Source organism: Microtus pennsylvanicus, chromosome 1 (assembly GCF_037038515.1).
Source record: "Microtus pennsylvanicus isolate mMicPen1 chromosome 1, mMicPen1.hap1, whole genome shotgun sequence".
NCBI classification, from domain to species: domain Eukaryota; kingdom Metazoa; phylum Chordata; class Mammalia; order Rodentia; family Cricetidae; genus Microtus; species Microtus pennsylvanicus.
In genome coordinates this window covers 170203317-170229711 of record NC_134579.1, presented here as the reverse complement: position 1 = coordinate 170229711, position 26395 = coordinate 170203317, and the positions used below count along the sequence as shown (strand labels likewise).

General features: G+C 44.3%; 1 protein-coding gene across 1 annotated transcript; it reads right to left on the bottom strand.

Annotated features, from left to right (window-relative positions):
• Positions 1 to 17595: 17595 nt before the first annotated feature.
• Marcks (myristoylated alanine rich protein kinase C substrate) lies at positions 17596 to 23333 on the bottom strand. Its single transcript, XM_075945467.1, has 2 exons — positions 22809 to 23333; positions 17596 to 21110 (listed from the first exon to the last, which is right to left on the bottom strand). Exons 1-2 carry the CDS (start codon positions 22908 to 22910, stop codon positions 20268 to 20270), a joined length of 945 nt encoding a protein of 314 aa, XP_075801582.1. The 5' UTR covers positions 22911 to 23333; the 3' UTR covers positions 17596 to 20267.
• Between the last annotated feature and the right edge of the window lie 3062 nt (positions 23334 to 26395).

Here is a 26395-nt window from a genome sequence, read left to right as displayed (position 1 = left end):
TCGACACTGGTCTCCTGTTCCAGTTTTCCCCAATGGCTCAGCTGTTCTTTTTCAGTGGCCTCTCTTCTCTACAGTTTATCAATTCTCCCAAGAATGTGTATTTTCCCGAGGCACCTAAACAATAATCTCACATAGTTAAATTGATGAGATGGTAAAGCATTATGTGTATCACTGGATACAACAGCTGTCAAATTCCAAAACAGCTGGAGCTTTACAATGCCAGAGGGTGCCAAGGCTGCACTTCTTCAGGGTGGCGCTGCCCCTCTCCCACCAGGAGACCCGTTATATGCCTCTGTCTAAATCACTGTGCACTATTTTCTCTGTTCTATATATTCCTTTTGCGTCCATTATAAAAATTTTATTTTGGAAAAAATAAAGTGAGATGCCTGGGTTCCGCTTTGTTGTTGTTGCTTTAACTAGATACTTGATCCCAAATAATTTATAAAGAAAAGAAGTTTATTTGGCTTGCAATTCTAGAAGCTGGAAGCGTAGAGTTGGCATTGGTTTAGCATCTTGTCAACACATTCTTACTGCATCCTGATATGGCAGAGGTTGTTGATGGCAAGCAATAAGCATCCCCACTGAGTGCTCTCTCTCTCTCTCTCTCTCTCTCTCTCTCTCTCTCTCTCTCTCTCTCTCTCTCTCTCTCTCTCTCTCTCTTCCTCTGTGTGTGTGTGTGTGTGTGTGCATCTACATATGGAAGTACAGTGTATGTACATCTACATATGGAAGTTTGTCTTGAATTCCTTATGGCTATCCTCATTCTTGATTGAGTGAAGATATCTCACTGAACTTAAATGTTGCAAGGGGGTGCCGCTTAGCCATGAAATAGCCACACAGAAACTGTATTAATTAAATCACTACTTGGCCCATTAGCTCTAACTTCTTCTAATTCTTCCATCTTTGTTTAACCCATTTCTCTTAGTCTGTGTATTGCCACATGGCAGTGGCTTACCGGATAAAATTCCCAGCATCTGTCTCCAGTAGATCCATGGCATCTCTTGCCTCTGCTTTCCTCCTCCCAGAATTCAGTTCTGTCTTTTCTGCCTACATAAATTCTGCCCTATCAGGCCAAGGCAGCTTCTTTATTACAAGCAACACACAGAGAGCAACACTTAAGCTTACTGATTAGGCTAGATTAGCTGTCCAGTGAGCTTCAGAGACCTAGCTGTCTACACCCCCACCTTCCACCTCTCTCTGGGGTGAGAGACAACATGCTCAGTTTTTAAATGGGTGCTTGGGATTAGAGCATCTCATGGTTGCCTGGCAGACACTTTACTGACTGAGCCTTTTCCCAGCCTCAAGAGCTTCTCATAGCAAATGCATTTCTCCCTTGGGTCTTCACTCATTCATTAATTGATGAAGAATTAATTTAGGACCTCAAAGAGTCCAAGTCAAAACACCATTTGAAATATGCATGATTTTGAAGGATGCATTCAAATTAGAGAGCCTGGGAAGCATATATTTGTAAAGATTTAGATCTGTTATGTTTTCTTTGATGATTTTAACCAATCAATGGCCTAGACTTAGCAGGTCAACTTTTATTTCAAAATTATTTATTTTGGGAAGCGTTCTGAAGCCTAGAAAGAGCCTGAGACATGTCTCTTCATTTCTACATTCTCATCAGTGACCAGGGTCTCATGCACACAGACTGCACAGTGCATTTACATAAGCGCTAGTCACAGTATGGTTAGATAGTAAGGCAGCCTGTCTGTCACAGGTGGAGAAATTAGGCAGATTAGGTGACCTTCAAGGGCAGCTGGCCTGGGTCTGAAAAAGCATGGGATAAAACCGGACTCGCTGAACATAGCGGACAATGAGGACTACTGAGAACTCAAGAACAATGGCAATGGGTTTTTGATTCTACTGCATGTACTGGCTTTGGGGGAGCCTAGGCAGTTTGGATGCTCACCTTACTAGACCTGGATGGAGGTGGGTGGTCCTTGAACTTCCCACAGGGCAGGAAACCCTGATTGCTCTTTGGGCTGATGAGGGAGGGGGACTTGATTGGGGGAGGGGGAGGGAAATGGGAGGCAGCGGCGGGGAAGAGACAGAAATCTTTAATAAATAAATAAATTTTAAAAAATCCCTTTGAGTTAAAATTTAGTCATTGTAGCTATAAGCTATTCTGGGATTTCTCTGTATTTTCTTCACATTCACTTTTAAAACTGTGTTATTTAAAACATATGTTATTTTTAATGTGTTCCAAATCAAATCTGTTTTAAAAATAATCCTGAGCTTAAATCTGTATGCTACTTTATGCCATAATATGAAGCAGTAAATATTAAGAAATGTTACCTAATTTTAAAACTTTATCAATTTGACTAAGTATGGTTTCACAGAATTGTAACCCCAGCACTTACAAGGTAGAGGCCAGATGATCAGGATTTCCAGGCAGGTTTGGACTATGTAGCAAGTTTTTGATCCTGCTCGGTTGGCCACAGAAGACTCTGTTTCAAACATCAAAGCAAAGTAAATCTAACAAGAAAACAAAACCTTTATAATTTTCTTAAACATTCAAGCTCTTATAACTTACATGGCATATGGTATTGCTAACTCCTCTAACACACCATTAGATACCATTGCTTTCCCCTATAGGGTTCGAATTCAGCACTGATGCCACCTCAAGTAAGAACATCAAATAGCTTTTCCTTTCTTTGCAATTTCCAGCTAGTATCTAGTGATACTTTGCATCAGGTAGTCCAGGGACCGAGACTGAGATCCCCAGCTATAAATTAAGCCTGTTTCCGATTTGGACAAACATAGTTTCCATTCTCTTCTTTCACGATTTTTCCATCGCGTCTGAGGCTCTTGCTCTGCCTTTAAGTGTCTGGAAAAGGACACAGTTTTACAACTTCCACCATCTTTGTGGTTTCTCTAGACTCTTCCCAAAATTTAAAACCTGCAGACTGTACCCTGGAGTTTCTGAGCATTCTGCTTACCATGCTGGGCTTTGTCCCATGCTGGGCTTACCATGTCCGTGGACAGCTCTTTCACAGTGCTACCAGCTCAGGAAGGCTAAGAAAGGCTAGGGGAATCGCCCAGAGTCGCAGGGCTTTGTGTGCAGCCGCCGCTCTACGTTCCCTGTCCCTAAGCTTGCCTGTTTGGAAACTCGTTCCTAAATGCCAGCCATCAGACATACCTTATCACCTCCAGAACATTGCTCTGGTAAGCGACATCATTGATAGTCGAGATTCAGAAAGAAATGATGCTGTAGTGGGGCGCAGTGGTGGTGGTGGGGAAAGTGAATGGGAGCCAAAGTGTAGACAATGCCTCACCCAGCTATGCTCCACCCAGCAATGCACGGTCCAGGGATGCCCCAACCACAGATGCCCTGCCCAGCGATACTCCACCCAGCAATGTTCAGCTCAACGATGCTCCTTCCAGCAATGCCCAGCCTAGCGATGCCCAACTCAGCAATGCCCAGCCCTGCATATGCATAGTCTTTTCCTGTCACCCCTACTCTATTTTGAGTTCTTTAGTTTTGGGGGAGTATCTTTGATATCCAATTTCTCTTTCATGTTCTATACATTGAATTTCACTTCTTTAATATGATTTGCCTGTATAGCATGTAAAAATGAATTATATTTAATATCATAAAAGATTATAGGCATTTTTAACCCAGAATTGGCAGTTAAAAAGAAAACTTCATGAGTTTGAAGTCAGAGATGTTCTAGGACAGCCAAGACTACATAGTGAAACCTAGTCCCCAAACACCAAAACCAAAAGAAAACAAAACAAAAAACAAGGAAAATAGAAAAGTAAACTTCAATTGCAAGATAGCAAATCTATAATGAGCATATGCTTCTGAATCAGACTAAAGATTTTGTTGGGAACATTTTTTAGACCTATCATATCCACTCAGCTCCTACTGGTAGAATTGAATAGTTTTAGATAATTGGAAGAAAACTAGTAACTTCAAAGAACTAGTAACCAAAGTAAACTGAAACCAGTTTGAAGACAAAAGCTGTAAAGTCAACAAATCTTAATCCAGTGCTTAATGGACCATGGAATGTCCATGGAAATGGAACAGAGACATAGTTCCTTGGGGGACCTCTCTGTCACTCATGAGCTGTCCATGGCTCTTTGGGTCCCTTTACAGGGTCCACCCAAGTTCTATCACCATTTTTGAGAAGTCCCCCAAAGACAATATTTCTTCCATCCCCCCCCCTTCTTTCGTTTTATCAAAGTGAATCTTTCCCCAAGGCAAATAGTGTGAAAAAGAAAGCTCTTGGTTAATTTATGTTGCTTAGAAAATCAAAACAGATCAAGGGATCACCTTTAAAAAAAAATCACCACCAGGCTGTAACATAATCAGGAACTGGGTAAAGGCAACAATAGGAGGAAGCTCCGCGAGCTGACCTTTCCCAAGTTGGTGTACCGCTGCCGTGTGAGTGGAAGTCGCTGGTGTGCTTTTCTTGTAGTTTCTGTTTTTTTAAAGAATTTTGAATCTGAAGAGAGATTCTTTAAACTAAGAGGGGAACAAGAAAGAATACACCCATCCTCTTGGAGACAAAACTCAGCAGGAATGCAGCAAAAGACGTAAATGAAACCACTAACCTACAGCTTAAAGAAGTGCCTTCCCTTCCTACATATATAAATACACACATGCCTTCAAGCATGCATATATATATGTATATATATATATACATATATATATATATCAGCAATTAAAAAAGGGATGATTTGAAAGAGAAGCAAAAGGGGGTATGTTAGAGGAAGGAAAGGGGAAAATGATGTAATTATATTATAATCTAAAAAATTGTAAATTTTAATTATAAAAAGGCCACCCTAGGTCATTCTCTCCAATGTGAGTAGAAAGACTTTTACTGACTGTGCTCAAATCACATCATGAATATCAGCAATGTCAAGAAAATAGCTTTTTGTGGGCAGTGGTGGCACATGCCTTTAATCCCAGCACTCAGGAGGCAGAGGCAGAGGCAGGTCCATCTCACAGTGCAAGGCCAGCCTGGTCTACAAAAGGAGTTCCAGGACAACCAGAGTTATATATATATATATATATATATATATATATATATATATATATATATATATATATATACACAGATGCTGTCTTGAATAAAAGAACAAACAACAACAACAACAACAAAAGAAGATAGTTTTAGGGGAATAGACTTCAAATTTCCTGCAATCAAGTCTCTTTTTTTTTAGTTTAAGAAATGTAACCTGTAGACTCATTGAGTTTGAATTTTTAAATTATTTTTTAAAATAAATGATGTAATCATATCATTCATATTTTCTACAGACACAAAGAGAAATCAGTGAGCATTATTCCCCACCAGGGCTTAACTACTCACTCTTTTGTACATTCTCTAAAGATATTTTTATAGGTATAAACAATATATATTAGATATAATGATATCTATATATATATAGGTAGATGTTATTATATGTATTCTTTATATACCCACCATTTTAATAGGTTATCAGCAAGATTTCTAAATTATTACACAATATATTACCTCTTTCTATTTTACAGATACATAGTTTGATAGATTAAAAACATTTTGTTTGTTTGTTTGAAATAGGATCTCACTGTGTAGCTCTAGTTATCCCTGAACTCACTATGTAGACCAGGTTGGCCAGAGCTCACAAGATCTGCCTGCTTCTGCTTCTGCCTGCTGGGTTTAAAGGCGTATGCCATCACACCCCAGTAAAGAAAGAGTCTTGAATTAAGAAGCACACTTTGTACCTGCGCTGGCTATATGACTTACCTTGCTCAACAAAGTGAATTAGAACTGATGCTGTATAATTTCCAAAGGTCTCAGCAAACTGTCACATTGGCTCCTGAAGAGCCTCCCCTAGGAAAGCAGTCACCAAGCTAGAAGTCCCAACTGTGAAAGGAGGCAGCTTTAAGGGTTCCCACCCTCAAGGCAGCAACCTCAGCTGATTTCCCATCCTACAGCCAGCCCTTGTCTGTGTGCCTTCTTGGCCATTCTTACCTCCTTGGGTGTCCAGATGACTACAAACTCAGCCAACCTTAAGTTCTTGGATTCAAACTCACCAACTAAGCCTTTTCACCCAAGAGATGGTAGTTGTCATTGTTGTAAGTCACTGTGTTTGGGGAAGGTACCAAAACACGTGATGTCCCAACATGTGGACAGACCCTTATCTGTTTCACACAACCCCTATAGACAGTTATTTCTACTTGTCTGTATAACAAATGATGAGGCTATTTATATGGATGTACACACGTCACTTAGCTTTGGTTAGTGTAGCTGGGGAGTGAGTCCCCATGGGTAGACTCCAACTTTACCACCACTGGCCTCTTCGAGCTTCACAATTCCAAGTGACAAACATTTTTAACTGAAAGAGCAATCACCACTTGTAAGCATGCATGCACTCAAGAGTTTTCTTCCCCTTCCATGTTTCATTACTGATGCTTTGCATTAGTGAGAGGATATTGAGGGATGACCATAAAGTGAGATGAAGACCAAAGTGTAAGGGATGCAGGCTCGCTCCTTCTAATTCGTAGTCACTTCTACTGGAGAAAAAAAAGCAATAGATGCTCTGAACAGTAATCTTTGGGTCTTAGACAAACAGCTGAGGTGCCTCTCTGTCACAACAAAGTCGACACTGGGCACCAGCTTCTGCTGAGATGGGCTGCTGTTCCTCCAGCTGCTCTTCCCTATATAACCCAGCCAATTTAGCTACACAGAACTTTTGGTGTCCTGGTCTCCTTGTTTTCTCCTCTCCCCTCCCCCTCTCCTTACATGGGCAGGTTCAGACTGCTGGTCATGTTCACTCTGCACTCTTCCAGAGGCCTCTGCCTCTGCCTGTGCCCCCCTCAAATATCTAAAATAAAAATCTCAATCCCTTAGGAGAAATCATGGCCTCTTTTTATTTCCTTTTTCACTCATTAATAATTTTGTTTAATGCCCTTCAAATAAGCCCCTCACCCATCTTTCCAGTATAAGAAGGGTTTGTATACCATCTTTCTCTTATGTTTCTCAAAATCCTATAGTAAAATTTTCCCCCAAAAGGTATATGTTGGCAGAGTGTCTGCTTGTTTATTCCCAGCAGCCCAGACCATGAAATAATCACACAGAAACTATATTATTTAAATCACTGCTTGACCAATCACTTTAATGTATTGCTAGATAGCTCTTTTATCTTTGATTAATCCATTTCTCTTAATCTGTGTATTGCCACATGGTTGCGGCTTACCGGCAAATTCCAGCATGTCTGTTTCTGGTGGTGGCTTCTCTCTGACTCATCCGTCTTTCTCCCAGCATTCACTTTAGTTTTCCCTGCCTAGCTCTATTCTGCCCTATCACAGACCAAAGGAGCTTCTTTATTCATTAACCAATAAAAGCAACACATATACAGGACTGTATACACCAGGTTTACACCAAGTATACACCAGGTTTACTGGTTTATTTTACTAACTTAAAATGCACGCCTTTTTCATAGCACTTGAACATTAAGAGAAGGTATTTTCCTTTATGGTATAAGCGTATTTCTTGAATATGCTACCTAACAGCTGGTTACATTCCTTTAGAAAATATGTAACCATCTATTTGAAATGATATCTAGTAAAGCTAAAACTTTATTACAGTGCTCCTCAATTTAAAAGATGAACTTCTTGGGCAGGCAAGGTATTACCTACTGGAGAGGTACTCCTTATTGGCTTGCTTCTCATGGTTTACTAAGCCTGCTTTCTTATAGAAGCCAGGACCGTCAGTCAGGGATGGTACCACCTACAATGGGCTGGACCCTCCTCCATCAATCCCTAATTTTAAAAAATGCCTTACAACCAGATCTTATGGAAGCATTTTCTCATATGAGGTTCCCTCATTTCAGATAACTCTAACTTGCATCAAGTTGACATAAGACTAGCCAGCACATTTTCTGATCTCACCACAGAAGTACTTGCTCTTCCGTGTGCCACCCCATTTAGTCCTTCCTGTTCCATTATTTCCTCTTCCCTCTCCTCCCCCTCCTCCCCCTCCTCTGTTCTGCTGTCCTCCCCTCTCCTCTGCTCTCCTTCCCTCTCCTCTGCCCTCCTCTTCTCTCCCTCCTCTCCTCTGCTCTGTACTCCTCTCCTGTCCTCTCCTCTCCTCTCTTCTCCTCTCCCTTCCTCTCCTCCCCTCTCCTCTGCTCTCCTGTTGTCTCCTCTCCTCTCGCCCACTCTGTGTGTCTGTGTGTAGACTGTGAATGGCAAAACAGGAGAAGCAGAGCTGCCCGGGCCCTTTGGAGCTCAGATCATGAATTCCACATGAGACAGCAAACTATTTGTATTGTTGGAGTTTGGTTTTCCTTTGTTTTGTTTGTGGCTGTGCCCTGGTTCTTCCCTCTTGGAGTAGGAAAATATTTAACTTATTTTTATTTTATAGTAGCCCATAATTGAGAGACTTTGAATATTTTAAAGACACTGAACTTTTAAAGTGTTGAAACTTCTAAAGACCGTCGGACATTTAAACCTTGAAATGTTTTATAGTGTGATATTGATATTAATATGAGATTTTGGGGATAAACAAGAAAGGTTAGACTATCATTTAAAAGTTATTACATTAGTGTGTCAAGATGACTAGGGGGTCAATTGTTTTGATTAATTTTCTTTTCAATTTGCCACAAGCTAAACCAATCAAATACACACATAGGTAAGCAGTACGCCTTCCATAGTCTCTGCTTCAGTTCATGCCCTGAGGTCCTGCCCTGACTTGCCCATGACAAACTGTAAACCTCGAGGTGGAACAAATTGTTCCTACTCAAGTTGCTTTTGGTCATGGTCTGTATCACAACAATATAGCGCAAACGAAGACATCTGACTCCTTCCTCAGTTTCTTCTTTTGGGTCTCAAAGCCTTTGCTGTTCTTGTTTTCCATTTCCTTGGTTAGATTTATTTTCAGTATTTTTTTTTTTTGAGGCCATCACAAATGAGATTGTTTTCCTGATTTCTTCCTCCATGTGTTTGACTTTGGTATACAGGAAGGGTTCTGATTTGTGTATGTTAATTTAGTTACTTTCCCGAATGTATTCATCGGCTGTATCAGTTTAACGGTGAAGCATTGAAGGTCTTTTAAGGTACAGTAGACTCAAGCTAGAGTCGTCTGAGAAGAAAGAACCTCAACAGAGAATATGCCTTCATCACAATGGCCTGTGGACTAGCCCGTGGGGCGCCATTTTCTTGATCAATGATTGACGTAGGAGGGCCAAGCTCATTGTGGGTGGTACCATCCCTGGGCAGGTGGTCCTCGATGATGTAAGCAAACAGGTGGGATGGAGCTAGTAAGCAGAGCTCCTCCATGGTCTCTGAAGTAGTTCCCATCACAGTTTCCTGCCTTGAGTTCTTGCCCTGACTTCCATGGATGATGGATTGTAAACTTTAAGCTAAAATAAACACTATTCTCCACAAACCTGCTCTTCATCATGTTTTGTTACAGTCATAGAAATCCTAGGACAATTAACTGTTGCATCCCCTTTACCTCCTCTTATCTTACTGCTCTAGCTAAGACATCAAGTGCTATGTTGAACTGGTAAAAAGAGAGCGAAGAGCCTTGTCATGTTCCTGATCTTAGTGGAAATTCTCATTTTTCTCTACATGTGACAAGGGCCTTGGGCTTGCAGTACATTGCCTTTGTTATGGTTGCATATATCCTATTTCCTTAGATTCTCAGGCACTTTTATCAGGAAGGGATTTGTGTTTCCTTTGACAGCTTGGGATTACCTGCTCTGGCTGGCTTGTTTATTCCCTGCATCTTGGTTAGGGTTTTATTGCTGTGAAGAGACACTATAACCAAGGCAGCTCTTGTAAAGGAAAACCTTTCATTGGGGCTGGCTTATTGTTTCAGAGGTTTAGTCCGTTATTATCATGGCAGAAAGCATGGTGGTGTGCAGGAAGACATGGTGCTGGAGAAGGAGCTGAGAGTTCTACACCTGGATCCTCAGGCAGCAGGAAGAGATAGTGACACCTTGGCCAGGCTTTATCATCTGCCACCTCAAAGCCCACCCCCAGTGACACATTTCCTCCCACAAGGCCACACCTATTCCAACAAGGTCCTACTTCCTAATAGTGTCACTCCCTATGAACCTACTGTAACCTTTTCGGTGTTCTTATCCTTGTATTCACATGGAAGTATTTCTTTTAGTATCCTCCATAGAATTTACTTAGCAGTCATACATTTCTATAATTTGTTTTTTCTTAGAAAGTTTTTATTTTATTTTTTGCTTTTTTTCCCCCCAAAGCAGGTTTTTTTCTATGTAATGGCTCTGGCTCTCCTGGCACTTGCTCTGTACATCAAGCTGGTCTCGAACTCACAGAGATCTACTTGCCTCTGCCTCCCAAGTGATGGGACTAAAGATGTCCACCACCACACCCAGCTCTTCTTCAATTTTAATAGATAGTTTTGCTAGGTATAATTGTCTAAGTTAACAGTTGTGGTCTTTCAGAACTGGGAATACATCTTTTTAGGCCCTTCTGGCTTTAAAACTTTCTGTTAAATTATCAGGTATTATTCTTGTGGGCTTACATTCATAAGTGACTTGACCTTTCCTGCAACTTTTAATATCCTTTCTTTATTCTGTGTTTTTAATGTGTCAGCTGTAATATACAATGGAGAGGAGTTTTGTAGGTCTTCTGTACCCAAATGCCAATAAACTCTCTAGGTATTAATAGTTTTCTTCTAAGGCTTTACTGAAGATACAGTTTATGTCTTTGGTATGGTATTCTTCTCCTTCTCCTAAACTATCCCAAAGTTTAGGTCTTTCCATGATATCCCCAGTCTCTCTCTGGTTAGGTTCATGTATTTTAAATTGTTTTCTCTTGACTTTTACTGAGTGATCCTCTATTGTATCTTCCATACCTGTCTCTGTTTTCAAACAGGATCCATTCTGTTGGTGAGACTTTTCACTGAGACTTTTATTTGGCTTATTATTTTTTTTATTTCCAGCATAATTGCAATTTGGTTTTCAATAATTCTATTTTTTTATTGAGTTCTATTTTCATAAGTGACTGATGGCTGGAGATGACTTTCTTGTTGAAACCTTGAGATAGGGAGATAGTGGAAGGGCATTTAGGTCTAAGACTCCTTACTGGTTTATGAAGGGAGCAGAGAATGACAGAAAGTGTGTCAGAGTTCACCGACTGGCGAGGCCCTTACTTGTCTGCTATAGGCTTTGGGGAGACTGAGAAGTGGGGGTCTTGTATTCTGGGCCTGGAAGGAGCTAGACAGGTCAAGAAGTGTGGCAGAGTGGAGTGTCTTAGGTCTAAATTAATCTTTATTCTGCCCGCTTTCTTTTTTGTAATTCATCAGATATGCACAGTGGTAACTATTTCTATTTATAGCATAGAAATCAATGGCAAAAAATCAAATTAAAGAGCTCAGAATGTATCTGAGTTGGTATAGTGTTTGTCTAGCATACATAGTGTTTGGTTCAGTTTTGAGCACTGCATAAAGCAGGTTTGGGGGCACACACTACTAAGCTCAGCATTTGGGAGGGGGGCGTAGGTGTATGTGGAGTGCAACATCGTCCTTGACTCTGTGGCAGTAGAGTAGGGACCGAGGGCTAAACTATGAGATTAACACAGGGAAGGAGGCTGCAGAGGTGTCAAGACAGGCAGGAGTCCTTTCTTGCCTGGCCTCATGCAATGAACAAGGAGAGTGCTGACCCTGGAACTGTGAGAGGGGCTGGGGCTCTGTAAATGTCCTAGAAAGAAAGGGTTCCTACTCCTCCTGGCCCCACACTTCTGAAGCCTACTTCCTCAGCTCTCTTGCCCTACTGTCCCGACTGCTTTTCCTTTCTCAACAAGCTGTCTTTTCTTATTTCTAATAGATGTCAGTGGACACAGGAACCTGGAATATCTGGGCCCTCTGAATGCAGATCTGTGGTCCAGCATTGAGCATATTCTTCTTTTCCTTCTCTTCAGCTCCCTTTCAGGTACTGACCAAAGACCTGAACATGTTTCCTCTTCCTTTCCCAGAAGCCCTCCCCTTCCACTACACAGCTGCTTGTGGAGAAACTTGCCAGCTTCTGTGAACTCCATCTCAAAAGGCGTGACTTTCTGTCGCCCCAACCGGTAACTACCAGGATTGCAGCTTGCTCGCTCTGATGTTTCTTTCTCACAGTCACAAATTCGTCCCCTGATTCTGTTTTCAAATTCTTTTATTAATGAGACTGAGAATAAGAACGTAAAAAGCAACCAAGAATTCCTCTGTAACAGCTATATTCCAAGTTCAAGATCAGCATGGAATACATGAGACAATATCTTTTAAAAAAAATCTTTAAAATCTAACTAATGATATTCTTATAAATAACACCAGAGAATCAAATGTTGGTTAAAAATTGCTCCTTTAACTAAATCTGAATCTCTTTCAACTGTGGTGCAGTCTGTGTATCCCTCCCTCTCCTTCTCTCTCTCTCTCTCTCTCTCTCTCTCTCTCTCTCTCTCTCTCTCTCTCTCTTTCTCTCTCTCTCTCTCTCTCTTTCTCTCTCTCTCTCTTTCTCTCTCTCCTTTGGTAGTACTTGAGACTGAACTCAGAGCCAGGGCCTCACATATGCAAGGGAGGCATTTTGTCACTGAACTATCCCCTGCTGTCAACTATTGCTCTTGTAATTTATATGTTTATTTATTTTGTTGTTGTTGTCTTGTGATTGAGTTTAACTATGTAGTACAGAATGGCCTCCAATTCACTGTGATAGGATTGCAGGGCTGAGCCACCATACCAATCTCTGTAGAATTTTAAAGAAGTTCTCAAAGACAAGACTAGAAAATGGGGAAAGTAACAAAACTGGAGATAGGAGAAATTTTTTTCTAGAAATTTTAATATTAATAATGTCATTGAGAAGTCATAGGTCTCATTTATTTATATGTTTACAAATGAAATTTGTACACACTACTTACCGTTCCTCCCTACATGACCAAGGCCATATCTCCAGCAATGAAAACCAGTCTTGACAGTAACTTATACCTCTGAAAATAGCCAAGAGGTGGGCCAGGGAGATGACTCTGAGGCAAAGGCACTTTGGGGTAACCTGCGTTCTAGCCCCAAGACATACATGACGGAAGGAGAAAAATGATCCCTACATGCTGTCCTCTGCCCTCCACACACATGGCCGACCAGTCATGTGTTCCACACGCTGTCCTCTGCCCTCCACACACATGGCCCACCAGTCATGTGTTCCACACGCTGTCCTCTGCCCTCCACACACATGGCCCACCAGTCATGTGTTCCACACGTGCCGTCCTCTGCCCTCCACACACATGGCCCACCAGTCATGTGTTCCACACGTGCCGTCCTCTGCCCTCCACACACATGGCCCACCAGTCATGTGTTCCACACGTGCTGTCCTCTGACCTCCACACACATGGCCCACCAGTCATGTGTTCCACACGCTGTCCTCTGCCCTCCACACACATGGCCCACCAGTCATGTGTTCCACACGTGCCGTCCTCTGCCCTCCACACACATGGCCCACCAGTCATGTGTTCCACACGTGCCGTCCTCTGCCCTCCACACACATGGCCCACCAGTCATGTGTTCCACACGTGCTGTCCTCTGACCTCCACACACATGGCCCACCAGTCATGTGTTCCACACGTGCTGTCCTCTGCCCTCCACACACATGGCCCACCAGTCATGTGTTCCACACGTGCTGTCCTCTGACCTCCACACACATGGCCCACCAGTCATGTGTTCCACACGTGCTGTCCTCTGCCCTCCACACACATGGCCCACCAGTCATGTGTTCCACACGCTGTCCTCTGCCCTCCACACACATGGCCCACCAGTCATGTGTTCCACACGTGCTGTCCTCTGCCCTCCACACACATGGCCCACCAGTCATGTGTTCCACACGTGCATACAAGTAAATTAAATGTAACAAAAATCTTAAAACATCAGCAGGCATATAACATATTTCTGCGCTGTCGTAATTTAATGAACTAAATGTCTCAAAGACTAGAGGAAAAGGATACATTATTAATTTTCCACCTAATAATATTTTATAATATAGCCTGATTAATTCCATAAGTTTATTTCTTTATAAGCTTACCAGATGTCTTGAATTCCTTCTAAATGTTACCTTAAACTATCTACTGCCTCATTCAATGCTCAGCACTTTATTAAAAACATTAAAATACGACACTCCCATTGGAATCTTATTTAGAAAGAAATATAATCTCATGATCATTTAAGCTCAACCATCCCAAACTTCTTTACACAGCACCACCAGCTAATCCTGCTATAGAAGACACCAGGCTCTAGAACATTCGCCATCTTTTCAAACACTGTCACCACACTTTCATGGCAAAAGTTTGCTCATTTTTCCGGGTCAGCAGCACTGCCTGTTGAGCAACAAGTATGCTGCCTCACCCTAACACATAGGTGCCCAGTGGCTAGAGATTGTTCCCCAGGCTCGTACATTCCATTTTCCTCAGCACACACAAGAAGGTATTATGCTGATGGATTTGGCTAACATTTAAATATAATTAGACTCACAGTAATTAAAGGGTGAGAGAAATGCCACACATTTATTTTCATTTATCATTTAAATTACATCATGGAAGATTCTCCACATCACATCACACACTAAAAAAAAATAATAATAATAAGGCTAACTAATTTTATACATGAGTTGCCCCACTCCACACATACACACACACACACACACACACACACACACACACACCGAAGAAATTCTCTCCAAATTACACGCAATACCTGGTACAGTATAAATGCTTTGTTACACTGCATTATTTAAGGAATAAAGAAAAATCTCTGCCCATGTTCCAAATATAAACATTTTCCAAATTATGTAAAATCCAGTTTGCTGAGTCTGTGCCTGCAGAACCCTGGTACACTATGGTTAACTTCTTACTTGGCAGAACAACTGTTCAAAACCTGAAGAACAGGAAACCTGAAACTCTCCAGGTTAGCTCGTCTTCTGTATGCTTCTAAGCTACTTTCTAAGACCATCCGTGGAAACGTTGGGAACTGCTTAGATATCCTGGAATAAAAGTGTCCCTTTTTAGATGGGCATTGGTGGCACACACCTTTAATCCCAGAACACAGGAGGCAAGGAGGATCTCTGAATTTGAGGCCAGCCTGATCTACAAAGTGAGTTCCAGGACAGCCAGGGCTACACAGAGAAACACTGCCTTGAAAATGCAAAAATAAATAAATAATGTCTGTTCCAGAAACAAGCTTAAGGCATTAAAATGGAGAAAATAGCGTTCAGGAGCCTGCTGTAGGCCTGAAACTAAGCTGGTCTATAGAGAGAAACCCTCATCTCAAACAAAAAGGTGGGGCTGAAAACAGGTAAGACAGGAGAAAGAAGAGAGCATTCCAATCACATTCTCAGTTGCTTTCATTCTGATTATCCCCAGCAAATAATCTTCACCATGTAAAGTCACTGTTCCTAGACCCTCAGAGTAAATCACAGTTGTCGCTGTAAATGCCATGGCTCAGGCACTTTGTTTCCCACTGGGACACTGTGGAGCCTGCATTTCCGTTTGGGAGGAATGAGCAGGAGGAAGGACATGTGAGGAAGAGTGGTACGCAAACAAAGTTCTACTTCCCTTCAACAAGAGTCAAAAGTCCGATGTGGAGGTATTCCTGCAGTCCAGCTTTGAGGATACAGAGCTCTAGCAAAATAATAGAAGTAGGTGGAAGAGTCAGTCGGTAGCAAGGCCTGCTGAGGCTGGTGGACTCGTGAACATGCTCAACATGGCCCAGCATTATACGGTGTAGTTAACACAAACGCTAATTTAGCGGCCTCGGCAACATGGTCTTCCAACAGAATCCTTCAGACTGAAATGCTCTACTATAAAGATGATTTTACATCTTTCCCTTGTATATCCAGGAGCATACCGTGCCATTTTGCTGTGTATTTAGCCCCTCAAGGACAGAAAAAAAATGATTCCATGGAATGTTCCTATTGTGATACTTGAGAGCTGTTTTCATTGTAATGTGGAATTAGAACCTATAATTTCCTCCAAATTCCATAATGAATATTGAGGACGCAATAAACATGTGTAAAAGGGTGTTTTTTTCACATTTCCAATACAGGGTCAGAAAGTTCATAGAGTGTAAATACTTCTCTAAAATGAACCACAGATAAGATATGCAAATGAGCCGGGTAGAGATGGTATAAGCATCTAATCCCAGAAGTTGGGAGGTGATGGATCTTGGTCAGTTTGAGGCCATCTTGGTTGACAGTGCAAGTTCTAAGACGATCAGGGCTACACAGATAAACCTTGTCTTGAAAAATAGAAAACAACAACAACAAAAACTAAAAACAAAACAAACAAACCAAAAAGACCCAAAAAACAAAAACGAGATTCTGCTTTGGGGATCCCAGAACTTACTCATTTGTTAGATGCTTTTAAAATTCAAAATGTTTTTTAAACTTCTTCATAAAAATGGCTATGATCTAAAACAGTTTCCAAAACGATGTTAACTCTTCCACTGTGCAGGGATGGCTGTTTGCAGGACAGTCACTGTCACCTAGTTCAGTAGTGGATCAAACTAGGAATTACCATTTGGATTACAAAAGCCAGAGCTACAAACAATGAAGACAATTTCGAAAAGGCTCTTAGTGTTAAAGAAACTGAAGACAAAAGAAAAAAATGGCTCCAGTTTTGCTCTGACGTCCCTACAACTAAAACAAGAAAGACCCCCAAAACATATAGAAGTGAAAGCTGATTCTATATGGTTCATGCTTTTCCTGTCACTAGAGTGACTAGAAAAAATGCAAGGGGAAAAAGATAACCCCATTGGTTTAATCAATTACACCCTTATTTGAGGCTTCTATTTTTAAGCATTAAAAAACAAAGACTAAATCAAGTCTGTGGAAATTCACGCATAGTCTCTCTACTTCTGGTTTTCAGAATAACGTTCTTGGGCATCATTTCAAGTACTCCAACTGAAATTCCTGGAACTGAAAGATCCATGGATTTAAGTTCTGTTTGCTACAAACTGCTTTGAGTTCCATCACTTGGCTGGGAAGTTGAGATGTTCAATTTGTAGAGAATGATTAAAACGGGCGACTCTAACCGCCAATCGTTACATCGGCAAGGTTAAGTACAGCTGTTTCTAACTATACACCGCACTCGCACCAACTCCTAAGGGACCTATTTAAAGTGAGTTCAGCTGCGCATGGTGGTGATACCTGATGTAATCCCAGCCCAGGCAGGAGTGTCGTCAGTTCAAGACCAACCCGAGTCCCATCAGGAAACCAAACTAACACAACGCTTCAGAAAGCACCGTGCCCTAATGCCTTCACCTGATCAGCAAGGTTGTTAAATTTATATCCGTAGGTGGAAAAAAACAGGAATGACTTAAGTTTGACTTGTTCAATAACTCAACGAATAAGGTTTCCATTCTAATTACAGTATCAAGCATGTCTCTTCTAAAATCCTAAACAGTTTTAACTCTTGATTTTTTCCGCTCTAAATCTGAATTAAAAATAGAATTTGTAAAACACCCTATATAGCAGGCTTGATTATATCAGTTGGTAAAACTTTATTTTACAAGCAATAGGAATCGGATCAAATGATTATAATCCAGAGTGTTTTATGACCACAGAAATGTCACTGTCCACACTGCTAATACAGACTTAATAACACGATACTGAACTGTACAAGAGTTATTTATTTTCCTTAATCTCAAAGCTATTTTTAGTAGTACAAAAAAGCCATAGTAACATCTTATTCCATTAGAAAACAACAGGATGTACAAAACTTTGGATGAAAAGTATGTCAAATTGCATTTAGTCACTTGGAGGAAAATCCGCCACTCCATCAATACCACTCAGAGTATTTTAGGCAGTGATTAAAATCAAAATAATGCATCTTAATAAACCCCAGCTGTTAAAAGAACCTAGCAATATAGAATCATTTTTCTACACAGTATTCTTCACTAATCACTTCAGGAGTTATTTTTCAAAACTCATTTCAGTTGAGTCCTACGACATGCCAGGCACCATACTTGGCCAACTAGGGATCTTCAAACAAGTTGGTTAAAGTGGGAAAGACCCACAAATCAGTCCTTTGGTTACCAGGTTTGACTTTAATCTTCCAAAACTCAGGATCAAGTTTCCTCTTTCCAAATGTTACTTGGTTTCATTAGTGGGGAGGGTGTTTAGGAAGAAAAGGAACTATTAAATGTGTTCCGTCATCTCAATTATAGGAGCGTTATCGAAAAGCTAAGCTATTATTCTTTATTAATACGATGTAATCTTGAGGTGCTACCACAGGTGTGGTTCAGCTTTATCCTGAACCCCACCCTACTCAAGAACAGCACAACAGGTGGACTATTTTGCATTTAATATAGCAACAGCCATAACCTCAATCAGTTAGGGTCCAGTAAAAATATCTAGTTATGAGATGGAAAAAAGCATAAAATAAAACTAGTAATAATTAATATGTAAAGCATCTTTTCCTTTTGAAAAACAAGATGCTGACAATTGATTTAAAAAAAAAACTTGCAGCTATGCAGATGGCCCGTACATTGACAATGTTGTCCATTCAACACCATTACTTCCATATAGAAACCTATTTCTTAAAGTGTAGCACACCATTTAGGCAATAATTTGAAAATTAGCCAAATGCTAAGTCTTACACTAGCAGGTCACATACCACCAACATTTAAACATGTCAGGCCATCTTTTCATGACTTATGTGCAGCTTAAACTGACCACTTGGATTGATCAAACAATTAAAGTTTCTGGACCTGCATGACAAGGAAATGGTTTATGAAATAGTCTCATAAGACATTCTAGTCTTAGGGTCGAACCACTTTCGTCTTACATGACTTAATCTGGCATGCTATAACTACAAAGTAACTGTCAACTTTTAAAAGCAAACTAAAAGCAGATACGTGGTAACAACTGACACAGTAGATCTCCCTACATATGTAATCTGACGCTGATTTATGATTTCAGAGCTTGAAAAACGTCATACCAGAAACCACAACCGAATGTACTCGATGGCATGCAAGGTCTTCCTAAAAGTTAACCTAAGACCTAGACGTCAGTCTCAGAACATAAAAAAACACAACAAATTTGTACATTTTATTCACATTTATTTTTTTGCTTTTAGTGTGCTCACAGAAAATTAGAACACCTTAAGCAGGAGTTGAATAGCAATGTCTGTAAGGAAAGTTACATTCCAGCTCTACGCCCAATTGGTCACCGCTCCTCCAGTATTTACAAAACACGATAGACGAGATGCTACACAAAACCATCGCATCTGAAGATTTGTTTTTTCTTTTATTCTCAAAGACAACTGGAAAAGAAAGCATTGTCTGCTGTAATCAAAAACATACCACAGTATAAACAGTAACCATTCCACTTATCACAGCTTGGTTGAGTTTCAAATTCGTGTTTAAAAGGTCCAAGATGACTGAAGTTTTACAAAAATGGGCAGGGCGGAGAGTTGCAAACTTCATGTGCTTCTGAAGGATATCGGGATTTGTTTTTATACAATAGTCACAGTTAAAAACACCCTGCTGGTAATACATAATTACACTTTATTAAGGTCATAACCAGCAATAAACAATAAAGCCTATACAACTTGTAATTCTACGTAATCACTGACTGGTACAGCTAACAGGAGATAAGCAAGAAGTTCCTATCGTTTAGACGAACTCCTAAGACTATGATCTTTTTGTTTTTTAAATCTGGGTATTGGTGTTTTTATTTTTTTCTCTTTCCTTCTTATTCAAAACTTGTAGTGTTGTAAACCTGCCTCACAAAATACATCGTAATAATTTTTCTTTAAAAAACAAAAACAAAAAACCCTAAGCCTTTACAGCATCATCTCTAGTGGCATATTATCTTGGCAATGTTGTGCACTGCTTCAATTTCCCATAGTGGCCCCTATCACTTCATTTGCTATTCCTTTTTGACCCACCCATCTCCTTCATATATGGGCATGTCCATAGATTTGACAAAGAAAGTTTACATTTTTTTAATAAAGATGCAAAGTATGCAAAAAACATTAATACTGATGCAAAAAAAAAATTAAAGAAAGAAGAAAGAAGGCAGAGGAAGCTGTCTACACTGTCCTCGACCTGTCGGAATGGTGGTAACAATGCTCTGAGATGGGATCTGTGGGAAAGGGGGCTAAAAAAAAAAAGAACAAAATTTGCTGCTTAAAAAAAAATGTAAAATTAAAAAAAAAAAAGAGGACATCTTTAAAAATCAATCCCTGGTTGTAGACAAGTTCTCCAAAACCAGTACCTGGCACCACTCCAACAAACAAACGAAGGGAAAAGTTCTTCGATGACGTAAGAGGCTCGCGCTTACTCGGCCGCGGCGGGCGCAGCGGACGCCTCCGGACTGCACTCGGGCTGCGGCTCCGGCGACGCGGTGGGGGCCGCGGAGGCCGCGGCTTCCTCGACGGGCGCCTCCTGCTCGGGCCCGGCGGCAGAGGGCGCATCGCCCCCGGTGGTGGCGGCGGCGGCGCTGGGCGCGGGCTCCTCGGCCTTCTCCCCCGCAGCCTCCGATGGCTCCTCGGCCGGCGGCTCCTGTGTCGCGGGCTGCTCGGGCTGCTCAGGCTGCTCGGCCTCCGCCGCCTCGGCCTCCCGCGCGTCTCCGCCCGCCGCGCCCTCGGCGCCCGCCCCGCCCGCCTGCTCCCCCGGGGCCGCGCCCGCCTCGCTGGTCGCCGCAGCTGCTGTCGCCTCGTCCTTGGCGCCGTCGGCGGTGGCGCCCTCGGCTTCAGCGCCCTCGCCCGCCTCCTTCTTGTTCTTCTTGAAGGAGAAGCCGCTCAGCTTGAAGGATTTCTTGAAGGAAAAGCGCTTCTTTTTTTTTTTCGGGGTCTCGCTGCTGGGCGACGGCGCGGCCCCGTCCTCCGCCTTGGGCGACGACGTGGAGGAGGCGGAGGCGGCCTCGGCCTCGGCGGCGGGGGACCCGGGCTCGGCGGGCTCGGGCTCAGCGGCCTCCTTCTCGGCGGCGCCTGCACCCGGCTCGGGGGCCGCCGCGGCCGCCTCATCTTTGTCAGCCGCCGAGGGGGACGCGGCGCCACCGCCCGCAGGCTCCTCCTTGTCGGCGGCCGGGGCGCTGCCGTTGGCCTGGAGTTCCTCCTTGGCGCCGGGCTCGGCGGCCGCGGGCGACGCGTCCCCGTTCACTTTGACGTGGCCATTCTCCTGCGGGGCAGACAAAAAAACAAAAAACAAAAAACCGAGAGTGTCACACGGAGCGGCCGAGGCAGTGCGGTCCCCGCCCACCCGGGACCAGCTTGGGAAGGGACCCGGCCGCCCGACAGCACTCTCGGCACGTGGCCCGCTGGCCGCGGCGGGAGAAGGGACACCGGGGGCCCAGATTCCCGGGGTTTCGGAGAGGAGCCCACGAGTCCGGGGCGAGCCACTCTCCCGGTTTGCAGCAGGTTACCCATGCCTCCCGCCCCTAAGGATCGGAGACCCCAGGGCCTCGGGCCGCGCGTCCCGGGCTCGGCGCCGGCAGGGGGCGCTGCGCCTCCACCGCACCGAGCCGGGCGCGGGCGGCCGACGGGCGCTCAGGGGCGGGGCCACCCCGCCCTGCCTAGCCGGGCCCTGCCCGCAGGCCGAGGCGCCCCCGAGCCGGGATCGCGCAGCCCGGGAGTCCGCAAACAAAGCTCAGGTGGCTGCTGGTCGGCCTCTCCGAGGCTCTGAAACCAGCAGGGCCGGGGGAAACCCATTATTTCTGAAGTCTCGGCCCTGCTTCCACGCCCACCTTCGCCCATAATTCTGCAAATCGGGGCGCGCCCGGGCAGCTCCTTTTGCATTTTTGAACGGCTTTAAAGCCTCTTGAAAGAGCCGGTCTTGCGCCGAGTCGATTTAGATCAGGCAAAAGCCACACGGCCCTTGCTCTAGGAAAAGAGGCGTGGTGGGTGCCTGGTGTTTGTGAAGCAGCCAGCCATGGCCGACCTCTTTAGCCCACCCAACCATGGCTCGCTCTCTCTCTCTCTCTCTCTCTCTCTCTCTCTCTCTCTCTCTCTCTCTCTCTCCCCCTCTCCCCCCCCCCCCGGTCGCAACAGCACTGGGGCAGTCCCCAAGGGTGGCCGAGGTGCCACTCACACGAACAGTCAGTACCAAAACACCAGAACTGAACCCTCTTGGCCAACAGGAAAGGGTCTTTAATAACCCACGGAAGATTCCCAGCACACTAGAGTTAGCATTTAAAAAGTCGTATGGGTGTGTAAATTACACAGCTACAAATCAGACCCATCGAAAGGCACTTGGAAAAACTGCCTTTCCGGCTCTAAGCAGCCACCTTTCCAAGAACCTAGGGCACACTGCCTCTGGATACAATAAGCCTTCTTAGCTTGCCTTTCTCCACCGCCATCCGCGTTGGCTCCCCCCTTCCTACACACACACATACACACACGCGCGCCGCGCGCGCACACACACACACACACACACACACAACCACACCAGAAATCTCAAAGACGACTCAATCTCGACAATAAATACGAGAGCCACCCAAACACCGCTGTGGCCCCAAACACAAATGCAACCTGAAGGAGTGTGTGTATGTGTGTGTGTGGGGGGGGTCACCTAGCTAGTCACGTTCAGCCTATCTCCAAACCACGCCATTTTAGACGATTTATCGCTCTTCCTCCCCTCTACTCAAGAATTCGCCAGGATCCTTAGGAACCAACCACTCCTTTGAGGTGGGGGTTGGAGAGGTAACCTTCCTATGAAAAATTGACAATTTAGGCTAACGTCTCCCATTCAACTTTCAAACTAGGGTCTGGCCACGCTCCTCTCCCCGGAATGCGCCTCGGGCGCGATCAGCGAGAGGGAGAGGCGTCCAGATTAGAGAAAGACAACCAAGAAATGCCCAGAACCACAGGTAGAATTTACCTGTCCATTTGCTTTGGAAGGCGACGAGGCCACAGCCGCCTCCCCGGGCCTCTCCGCGGCGGCTTCTCCCTTTGCTGCGGTCTTGGAGAACTGGGCACCCATGCTGGCTTCTTCAACAAAGAAACTCAACAGATCCAAGAGAGGAAACAAAGAGCCTTGGGTTGGTGTAACGACGGGGTGAGCAGCAGCGGCAGCGGCAGCAGCAACAGCAGCGGCGGCACACACACCGGAGGGAGGGGGTGGGGGTGGCGAGGAGGACAGAAGAGACCCGATTAAATACACTCCGGATAAAAAAATTTTAGTAGAAGGATCAAAAAGCAGCAGCGCAGGAGGGAGGGAAAAAGGTGGAAAAGTCGAGCACAAAAAAGGAGCCCAAGTGTAGTTTTTTTTTAAAAAAAAAAAAGAAGTAATAAAAAAATCCCAGATTTGTAGCCGCACTGTAGACAAGAGGAAAATGGAGAAATCTCCCTGGTTGCTAATAAGATGCGGGGTCCAACGCCCAAGTGCACAGATGAATGGGCTCGCGGGCGCTGACGCGGCCCCCGCGCGCGCTGGCCAATCCGCGCGCCGCACACAAAGCAGGGGGCGGGGCCTGCGCTCCGGGCGAACAATGGAGCCGCGCTTTGCAAACGGTTTGAAAATCAGCCTCAGACCGAGAATTAATGTCCTCCAAATAAATAAATCAATTAAAAAATACGTGCTTCTCGTCTCCCACGGCCTGAATATAATCATGCATCTCTTGATTGGCTTGCTTTGTTTGGAATCAATTAACACGGGAGGGGGTACTTATGGATGGGGGCGGAGAAAGCTTTAACTTGACTCTCATTGACTCTTGCCGGTCTATATCCGTGTCTGTCTCTCGCCACTCTCTCCCCTCCCCCATCTTCCCGTGTGTTTACGTGTATGAGTGTGTATGCAAGTGTTAAAGACAATGGGTAGGATTTGTGTGCGCGTAGCATGTTTTCTTTCTTCGCGTTCCATATGGATTTCACAGATAGTGCGCAAGGTTTTGGGGTTGTTTTTTTTTTGGCTGTTTTTTTTTTTTAACTGCTGCAATTGTTAAATCGTCCCACACTGAAAGGTATTTAAACCACGAATATCGAATTTCATCTAGCGAGATCTCCAGTTGGAATTAGGTCTGTAGGCCAGATGTGGGAAATGCCAAAGCAGCAAACAGCCTAAGCCATGCTCCTTTCCCTCTCCCACAGGCGTGAAATAAAATATTTTGAGACTGGTCTTTGGAGCGCCTCAAATCGCGTCTCTCCGGCTATTCCAATTAGCGATCACTTTCCCACCAAACACTGTGAGGACCATTTGCAGACGATCGAAACTGCTTGCGTTTTATCACTGTATGAAACGACATAATGAATTTCCTCTGAGATAAAACGAGACAGCGCCTTGAATGCAAGAATCCATATTTACAGTTGGGAGGCTGCTACTCTCGTCGACAGTGTTGTTTTCAAAGCCGGCTGCCAACATCGGAGGGACTTTCATTTTGAACGTGTGTGTGTGTGTGTGTGTGTGTGTGTGTGTGTGTGTGTGTGTGCAAAGCAGCGAGTATGCTCCTGGAACGGAGGCAGCAGCGAAGAAATTTTAAAAGACCGATTCCGAGTCTCAGAAGAAATCGCCTGCAAGGTTCAGAGACAGCACGAAAATCCCTGGAGACTCCACGTCTAACTCGGGCTAGAGGCGCTGTGTAGGATGTGTCTCTAGGTCACTACACCCCTTACCACCGAAGCACCAGACGCTGTTAGTGTGTCAAAGACAAGGCGTTGATTTAATGTACTGGAGGGGAGGGGGAATAGAGGGTGCAACCTAATAAACATTCCTCTACCACCCATAATTTCGCTCATGAAAAAATCCAAACCATCTTTTGTCGTTTGCATTTAGTGACCGTGCATCGTGAACGATGGAGGCCCGCAGTCGAGGGAATGGTTCGTTTCTCTTGGTGTTGGCTCGGAATTGTCAAACAGTTTTATTTTCTGTTCATTGTAGGGAAATAGGTCACACTTCGAGTGAAAAGGACAGTTGGTTCAAGCCAATAACCCTTTGTTCGAGTGCTGTTTGACAGTCACTGAGCAGAACATCGTTGCGTGAAGCTCCATCTCCTAACTGTCCAGTTCCTTTAGATACATTAGTCCATCCCGAAGTCATATTCCACAGAGCAGCTGCTAGGACCATTCCGTCGAAATACATCTTGCCAACCAACGTGTTAGCACCCGTAAGGGAGCCTTCTGGCCTGGCCTGAGACCCCAGCCGTCAGGATGGACGAGAATCTCTCTCATTAGCAGTTCCAACTTGAAAAGCCAACTGGGCTGATCCAACGCCACCATCCAAGAGATTCCCAAATGCTCAAAAGCCAATCTGTCCCCCCACCCCCACGGGAACCTTGCCCCTTCCTCTGAGTTCCCCTCCGGTTTTAAATTGGGGTGATTGCTAGTCCGCTTTCAGATTTTCTCCCAGACATTCGGGGGCTGCTTTTATGGCTCCTTTGTTAACAGGCTACCGTGCGGCTTTCCCCCCTTTTCTTTCTCCAATGCCTATTTGCCTGGTATCGGCTCGTCTCCCAGGCAACCGCGGGGAAGATTCGGAGCCCGCGGCGCCGGGAGGGGGAAGGGGCGGAGCCCGGCAAGGTGGGGGCGGGGATGCACTCGAAGGGAGGGGCCGTAGGAGTGGGTCTGGTGGAGACCCCGGGACCCACGCGGAGCAGATGGCCGCGCCGGGGCGTGGCCGTAGAGCGTCAGGGGAGAGAGGGAGCCAATCGGTCCCAGTAGCAGCGCGGGAGCGAGCAAACGAGTGTAAACAGGCAGGCTGTCGTGTCGCCCCCCCTCTCCGCGGTTCCTACTTTGTAGCTGAAGACGCGATTTCCTTTGGATAAGAAAGTACATTTTCAGCGTAGTTGGAAAGCTGGTGGTCCCCAGGAGAGAAGGTGGGGAAGAGGGTTTGAACAAGCTCTAGATCTTGCTCCCCTTTTCTGCCCCCCCACCCTCCTCAGGCAACCACTAGGCCTAATGGGATGTAGGAGAGGCGAAGGATGGGTGAGGGGGGCAGGACTGGGAAAATGGAAGAGGTTGAGTCGGCTGAGTGCCCGCCCGCCCGAAGGACCATCTGCAAGTTTTTGGAGCTGATGGTCTTAGAGTCCTGGAGCGCCTCAACATTTCGGTGGTCTCCCTCGCAGAGTTAAAGGTTTCAAAAACAAGAAAAGAAAAAAAAAATCGCCAAATTCATTTATATGAGTGAGATTTAAGAAACCAGAAGTACATTGAAAATAGGAAACTGGCTTGTGTAGCGGATCAATAGGGAGAAAACAGGCCATCGTTCTTCATTTGCACTGTTTTGGGAGTGATGTAGTGTGTGTGTGTGACAATACAGTCTTACTGTGACCTCCAACCCTTTGCAGCCCAGGCTGGTCTAGAACTCATGACTCATAGGCTCAGCTTCTCAAGTGCTGGCAACTAACACCTGTGTGCCACTATTGGCCAGTTCTGTGTTCCCATTTTATTCTGCTCTGAAATTTTCAAAGATGTGGAGAAGGGCTGTCGAAGTGGCACCGTAGGTAAAGGTGCTTGCCCTCAAGTCTGAAAACC